General features: G+C 30.6%; 1 protein-coding gene across 1 annotated transcript; it reads left to right on the top strand.

Moving 5' to 3' along the window:
- The first annotated feature begins 854 nt into the window (after positions 1 to 854).
- On the top strand, positions 855 to 1406 carry LOC108454961 (alkane hydroxylase MAH1-like). The gene has a single exon (XM_017753601.2). It carries the CDS (start codon positions 855 to 857, stop codon positions 1404 to 1406), a length of 552 nt encoding a protein of 183 aa, XP_017609090.2.
- Positions 1407 to 8464: the final 7058 nt, after the last annotated feature.

The raw sequence follows: 8464 nt of genomic DNA, 5'->3' as shown, positions 1-8464 counted from the left end.
GGTACTTGTGGGGAATATGGAGTCAATCGGAATATGGAGTTCAACATTTTGGCATTATTTTCTCACCAGGATGAATTATGTTTTAGAAATTCTAATACTTTGTGTGTCTGTGTGTGTATGTTTTTTTATGTATTAAATTACATATTGAATCAATGTTTATGTATTAAATTTAAATTCATTAATTTTTATATTTAGTTTTGAAGTTTAAATTTTAATGGAAAATTTAATTTAATTAATATTTTTATTTATCCTTAAAAGTGTATAGTTTAAAGTTCAAATTTCAAAAATTAAACATAATTTAATATTTAACATAGAAATAAATATTATTTAATTAAAATAGAAGAATTTTTTTAAATCATTATTTTTAGCAGCGTTTGTGAGAAAAGTGTCGCTAAAGGTCATGATCTTTAGCGGCGTTTGTGAAAAAAGCGCCGCTAAAGGTCATGGTCTTTAGCGGCGTTTTTTTTCGAAAAAACGCCACTAATTTTTGCGGCGTTGCATATAGCGATGTTTTTTGCGGCGCTTGGGAAAGCGCCGTTAAAAGTATTAGGGGCGGCGAGCGCCGCTAAAAGTATTAGGGGCCCTTAAAAACGCCGCTAAAGGAAAAAAAAACGCCGCTAAAAGTCTCTTTTCTTGTAGTGGACCCTGCCAATGCTCACTACGTTATGAGTTCCAACTTTGACAATTTCCCCAAAGGGCCTGAATTCAAGCAGATGTTTGATGCCTTAGGAGACGGGGTTTTCAACTACGACATGGATTTGTGGAAATACCAGTGGATAACAGCTCAAGGATTCATGAGACATCACCTTTTCCACCAATTCTTGTTGAGGACTACCTGAGACAAGTTGGAGTTGATGCCCATCATTGACGATGCTGCTAAACATGGCTTGGTCATCAACTTAGAAGACATTTTCCAAAGGTTCACGTTTGATTCTGCATGCATCTTGCTTACCGATAATGATCCTAGTTGCCTTTCCCTTGAAGTCCCTCAAGTTCTTTTCTCCAAGGCCATGGATGATCTGGAGCAAGCAATATTTTTTTGGCATGTTAGACCACGAAGCTTTACTAAGTTGCAGAAGTGGTTGAACATAGGACAAGAAGGGAAATACAGGAAGGCATGGAAAGTTCTTGATGATGTATTAATTGAATATATAAGTCAAAAAAGAAAAGAAGTGAACAAGCTGAACCAAGAGTTGGTATCAGTAGATGGTATGGATCTCCTAACATCATACATAACTGAAAAGGAATCAACAGGTTTGAAATGTGATGATAAGTTTTTGAGAGACACAGCTCTGAATATGATATTTGCTGCGATGGCCTCGACGAGCACTGCTCTTACTTGGTTCACTTGGTTGGTTTCCAAGCATCCAATAGTGGAAAACAAGATCATAGAAGAACTTGAATAAAAAATACCAATAGGTGAAACCAAAAGGAGGCGGCTATTCAATGTCGACGAGGTAAAGAATTTGGTTTATATTAGATTGTATCCACCAGTCCCTTTCAATCACAAGGAACCTGTCAAACCAGACATGCTTCCAAGTGGGCATCCAGTTCATTCAAAGACGAAAATCTTGTTTAGTGTGTATTCGATGGGAAGAATGAAGTCAATATGTGTTAAGATCGACCCGATTAACCAACGAACAAGAAAAATAGCGGAATAAATTAAGAAATTGAATACACAAATTTAACGTGGAAAAACCCCTCCAAAGAGGATAAAAAATCACAGGCAAAGATAATTTTACTATAATGGAAAAAGAACGAATAGTACAAATGATGGAGATAAAGACTAAACCCCGAAAACTCGAAAATAAATAACTCTCAAAACATAAACACAAAATTCTCTAAATGTCTTATGAGTTCTAATCTCTAATGGGTGTCATATTTCTAAGGTTGTAAAAGAGCCTATTTATAGGATAAATTCATAGGTCAAATAATAATAAAATAATCTAAACTAATCAGTGTTTGATTGAAACAAGTAAACAGAGTTTAACTGAAAGATTATTTTTCAAATTTGACTGAAAGTAGGAGTCATATTTAACAAATCTCCACATTGACTCATATTTCCACAACGCCATCTTTGCCAAAGCTCGTCACGAGCCTATCTTGAACTATGTAGGGAATTAACGAAGTCGAATTTGTGCTTAGAAACTGGAAGACTTCTAGCCTTCGACTTGTACACTGTCAAATCAAAACTAACCCGAGACTGTTTTCACGAACATAGTGCCCTAACTTTTCAAAACCTGCATCCAAAAGAGAACCTCTCTTCAACGAAACAGTCATACCTTTTTCCCTCCTATGACCAAGTTGCCTTCGCTCCAAACGAGTTGGCTTCGACTCCGTAATGGACGAGGGACGTCCGATTTCACCGGTCACTGTAGAACCTTCCAGAATATAAAGACTGCCAGTTCTTTTACCTTTTAACAAAATGAGAGCTCCACGAGATACTTTAATGCCGCTCGACTCGATGTTAATTCTGCATCCTTTCAAGTCTAAAATACTCAAGGAGATGAGATTCTTTCGTAAATCAGGTACATACCTGACATCTGAGAGTGTCCTAATCGTCCCATCGTGCATCTTAATTTTAACAGTACCAATATCAATTACCTTACTAGATGAATCGTTTCCCATGTGTACAACTCCACCTTCAACCGAACTGTATGTGGAGAATCATTCTCTATTGGGACATATGTGGAAAGAACATCCTGAATCTAGGATCCACTCGGACGTGAGCTTGGAGTTATCGCTTGTTGACACTAATAAGAAATCATCACCATTTTCATCGGCCAAATTAGCACCAGCTACATCTTCCTCGTTACTCTCAGCAGCTCTTTTATTTCGCAGTTTATAACAATCTACTTTGACGTGACCTAACTTTTTACAATAGCGACACCTTTTGTCTCGTTTCTTTGATGCTACCAAAATGGAAGCTTGCCTATCTGTCTTCCTATCCAAATGAAGCTTATTGTCGAGTTTGTTTCTACTAAACAAATGACCTTTCACATCTTCGAACGAGAGTTTGTCTCTGCCATAAATCAGGGTCTCCCTGAAAGACTTGTATGAAGGAGGTAAAGAGCACAATAATAGCATAGCTTGATCTTCATCATCAATATGAACCTCAACGTTCTTTAAATCATTTAAAAGAGTAATGAATTGACTGATGTGATCTCTAAGAAGCTCACATTCGTTCATGCGAAACATAAATATACGTTGTTTTAACACTAAACGGTTAGCCAGACACTTAGTCGCATAAAGAGTTTCTAACCTTTTCCACAAGGCAGATGATGTCTTCTCCATTAATAACTCCTGCAATACCATATTCGCGAGGCACGACTGTATTGCAGACAAAGCCTTTTCATCAAGCTCTTCCCATTCTGTTTTATTTAGATTCTCAGGCTTTTTCCTAGTAACAACCTTTTTCAAATCGGATTGAACTAGAATTGCCATTATCCGAACTTACCACAGATTGAAATTTGTCTCACCATCGAACTTATCAATTTCAAACCTTGTTGTTGCCATATCTGAATAAGCTGATCTATGAAAATTGAACTAGCTCTGATACCACTTGTTAGGATCGACCCAATTAAGCAACGAACAAGAAAAATAACGGAATAAATTAAGAAATTGAACACATAAATTTAACGTGGAAAAACTCCTCCAAAGAGGATAAAAAACCATAGACAAAGATAATTTTACTATAATGGCAAAAGAACGAAGAGTACAAACGATGGAGATAAAGACTAAACCCCGAAAACCCAAAAATAAAGAACCCTCAAAACTTAAACACAAAATTTTCTAAATGTGTTATGAGTTCTAATCTCTAATGGGTGTCATATTTCTATTGTTGTAAAAGAACCTATTTATAGGCTAAATTCATAGGTCAAATAATAATAAAATAATCTAAACTAATCAGTATTTGATTGAAACAAATAAACAGAGTTTAACTGAAAGATTATTTTTTAAATTTGACTGAAAATAGGAGTCATATTTAACAATATGGGGAGAAGATTGCTATGAATTCAAGCCTGAAAGATGGATTTTTGAGAGAGGAAAGATCAAACATGAGCCATCATACAAGTTCTTATCTTTTGGTGCAGGAACAAGGATATGTTTGGGGAAGGAAACATCATTTAGTCAGATGAAAGCTGTGGCGTTTGCTCTAGTTTACAATTATTGTATTCATGTAATGGAAGAAACTCCGGTTGTTCCGACCGTATCGATTATCCTACACACCGAGAATGGACTGATGACTAGGATCTCCAAGCGATGGGAATAAATGTCTGATAGCCTGCTACAACAGAAGAATGATTAGTGTGATATGATTTAAATAAGTTCAAAGCGATAGCATTGAATGTATGACAGCTTGCTACAAAGTTGAATGTCAAGTGCAATAATTTAAATATTTGTTTAATATTTGTTTGGTGAATGTAATTAAAAGTTCCTCTAAATAAATTCTTTTAAAATTTAAAATTTAATTTTTATATGTTAGTTTTAAGATATTTAGTGTCTGTAATTTTCATTTAAAATTTTAGTTTCTTTGTCTAATTTTACTGTTAAAGTTAACGGTGTCAAATGTAAAATAATTTTTTAACTCTTAATATTTATAGTTTTTGTCAATTTAATCAATTACCCTTTAAAAGTACTTATGAGATTTTAAAAGTTTTAAAATTAATTTTTTTCTTTGAAATAAGAACATAGAATGAAAATTTTAAATTTTAAAAAAATAAAAATAAAGAAAAAACTCTTTAAAATTTAAAAATAAAAATTTTTTTTTAACAATTTAAACAAAAATTCCAAAATTTCTATGTTATCTAAACTAGATTGGACCAGCTTGTCAAGTGAGAACTGATTGGGGCATCAGTCCAACATGAGCTAAAAAATCGACTAACCGAAGAATTGGTATGGACTAGTTGAATTGAGATAAAAAATCGATTGATCTGATTTTAAATTGGTCTAACCGATTGGTTCTTAGAGTAATCAATCCGTCGGTTCAAAGCAAATAAATTACTAAAAAATAAAGATATTAAAAATATATAAAAATCAGTTCAATTGTTAGTTCAACTAGTTTTTTTAGCTCGGTTCAACCAGTTTGTACGATTCGCGGGGTCAACCAATTTTTAACTCTCACTAGACCAATACCCTAGCTAGTTCTTGAAACGGTTTGGTCTGTTTAGATAATAATGAATTTAGGATTATTTTTTTTATATTTTTAAAATCATTTTATTTTTAGTTTTTAAATTATAAAGAATTTTTGTCATTTTTTAAAAATTATATATATTTAAAATTTTAATTTTTTATGTAAAATAAAAATTAATTTTTAATTTTTTTAAAACAAATTAGTACTTTTTAAAAGGTATTGACCAAATTGACAAAAAAAATCTAAAAAATTTATAAATTTTTAACAACTGGTAGACCCCCGTAAATCGATACTAACTGGTTGAACTAGGCAAAAAAATAGTTGAACTGGCAATTGAATCGATTTTTATACTTTTTTTAAATGTTGTTATTTTTTATTTTTAATATTTTATTTGCTTCGAATCGGTCAGAGTGGTTGTTCTGGTAACTAATTAGTCAAACTAGTTTGAAATTGATTCGGCTGTTGGTTCAACCGATTTTTTTGGCTCAATTCAACCAATTTGTACTGATTTGTGATCTAATTCATTTTTTACCTCTCACCGAACTGATACCCCGATTGGTTCTCAATCTGACTAGTCGGTTTGGTTCGGTTTAGTCAACTTTGAATTTTGAAATTTTTGTTTATATTTGCAAAATCTTTTTTATTTTTTAATTTGAAAGACTCTTTATTTTTATTTTTATTTTTAATTTTTAAAACTATAATTTTTAATTATATTATTTTATTTAAAATATATAAAATATATTTTTAATTTTATATACTTTTTAAAGGTAATAACGAAATTCACCAAAAAAATATAAATGTTAAACACTAAAATTATTATTTTATAAGGTTGAATGTCAGCAACATGTTAATCCTAGCAAAGCAAGGGCCATGAAAAAGAATAATTCCATTACATGTTTGTAGAGTCTCACTAATTCAGTCATGGAGCCTATGAATATTGCGGAAAAGTTGAGGCATCATCCCAACAATAGAGAAATAATAAGTGTTCATGGTGCGGGTTTAGTCGGGTTTGGGTGATATTAATATACTTTATGTTTATCGAAATCGACTTGATCCGAATTATGAGTCTAAAATTTTGTCCAAATTAGTCCATATTTACAAAAGATTAATCCAAATCGATTTTAATATTGCCCATATTAATTTAAAAATTTCTTTAAAAATATTTATATTATTTTAATTATATCAATAAGTTTATATATTTTTATTTATTGAAATTTTTATATAGTCATCTTAACATTATTTTAATATTTACATTAAAGTAGTATTATATATTTAGTATAGATTTATTATGTGTTATAAATTATATAATATATAAAAATAACATAATATGAAGTATTTTAAACTTAAAATCGAGCCTAGTCGGACCAGACTCAAGCTTTAAATGTTCAAACCCGAGCCGAATCCACGTTTTAAATAAGCTTAATTTTTTTACCAAATCCCATTTTTAGGCTTAATAAATTTGCGTAAACCTTCTCAAATTTCGAGTAAACTTTACTTATATATAATGAAAATTCGTTAGAGATCAATTCTTATTTCTCAAGCAATAAAAATTATGATAGCCAAATTTGCCATGAAATTGCAAATTATAAAAATATATTATTAAATAGATTAAATTAATTTCTATACTATTAAAAATTAAATAAGTCCAAATTATAAAAGGTTAACATTTATCGTATAAAAGTCTTAAAATTTTTTAATTACAGTTCAATTCTAAACAAAAAAACACTCATTTACATAACTATAAAACTTTAAAAATATTAACTCTATTAAGCAGTAAATGATATTTTTTTAAATAGTTGTCCTTAATTGATTTTTTAGGCATAATGACTTTTTTGGCCCTCTAACTTTACAAAAAAAATTATTTTAGTCTTTCATTTAATTTTTCGTCTCTTTTAGCCCTTAAACTTACATTTTTTTGTCAAATCACTCTAAAATGGATAAAAAAAGTTAACATTTATTAACTTTGCTAGCATGACATACACGTAGATTTCCATCCTAATGACATGTCAATATTTAATTAATTTTCTAAAATTTAATAAAATTTTTTTATACTTTTTAATTTTAAAGAATATTTTTTAATTTTTAATTTTTTTTAAAAACTAATTAAATGTTGATGTGTCATCCACGTAGCAATTCACATGTATGACACGTTAGCAAAGTAAAAAAAAAAAAATTAACATTTTCATCCATTTTGGAGTGACTTGATAAAAAAATTTAAGGACTAAAAAAGACAAAATTAATTTGAGAGCTAAATTTTTTTTTTGTAAAGTTAGAAATCATATAAGTTATTATGCATTCTTTTTAATAATACAAAAACTAAATTAAACCACTTTACAGTGAAGGAACTAATTTAATCAAATACTACATTCAGTGTTTATAAAGTTGACTTTATCGACATAAATTAGACACCCAACAATTGCCTAATGAAATTTGCCCACTATAAATTGTTCGACAAAACACGTTAGCGAACAAAAATATATAAATATAAATAAAAATATTTATATAAAATAAAATAAATTGAATAAATTATATTTAAATTATCGAATATGAAAAACCAATAAATAACATAACAAAAACTAGAAATAAAAAAGAAGAAATGAGTTTTAATAGATGTTGAGGCCTGTTTTACACAGTTTCCTTAAGATAGTTTCGGTCGCTCCTTCGGTACTTGGAGAAACGTTGGTCGAATGTCTCCCAAGATATAACAACACAATGATCGAAGCAGTAGCACTTCTATAGTGGTCAACGAAGAAACAATGCATTTTTCTATCACCGAAACATTGAAGAATATAGAGAGAAAAAGAGAATAATTTTGGAGGGAGAATAATCTCGGTGTGAGAGAGTGAGTTTGAGCAGAAAATTCTGAAGAAGTCTTAGCCTTTTATAAGCACTCAAAGTGGAGGAATTTTGGAAATATCCATGTAGAAGGAGACAAAATTTGCATTAAAGGGGCAATTAAATCAATTTAGTCAAATCAAATTGATTAGAATCAAATAAAACCAAGAATACATGCCCTTTTAAATCAAATTTTGTATATATTTTCCGAGAAAAAATAAATTTCGTGTTGGGTTAAAATATCTATAGGACCATTTTGGGCCCAACCGGTCCCGAACATTTCGCATCGACCACGTTGTGCGGGTGCGCCTTAACCCTGACGAGTTTAGACATGCACCCTTTACACGCAAGGTAAAATTCCAAGCTTAGTCATTCAATCATTTTTCAAGTAGGTTCTCATATATATACACATCTCACACTTAGTATTTAACTAATGTGGGATCTAAGCTTTTCTTTTCCTCAATAAATATTCACAAGTAGCTTACTTTAAGCATC

The sequence above is a fragment of the Gossypium arboreum genome, chromosome 9 (assembly GCF_025698485.1).
Source record: "Gossypium arboreum isolate Shixiya-1 chromosome 9, ASM2569848v2, whole genome shotgun sequence".
NCBI classification, from domain to species: domain Eukaryota; kingdom Viridiplantae; phylum Streptophyta; class Magnoliopsida; order Malvales; family Malvaceae; genus Gossypium; species Gossypium arboreum.
Note: the sequence above shows the minus strand (reverse complement) of the source record. Positions and strands in the feature narration are given on the sequence as shown.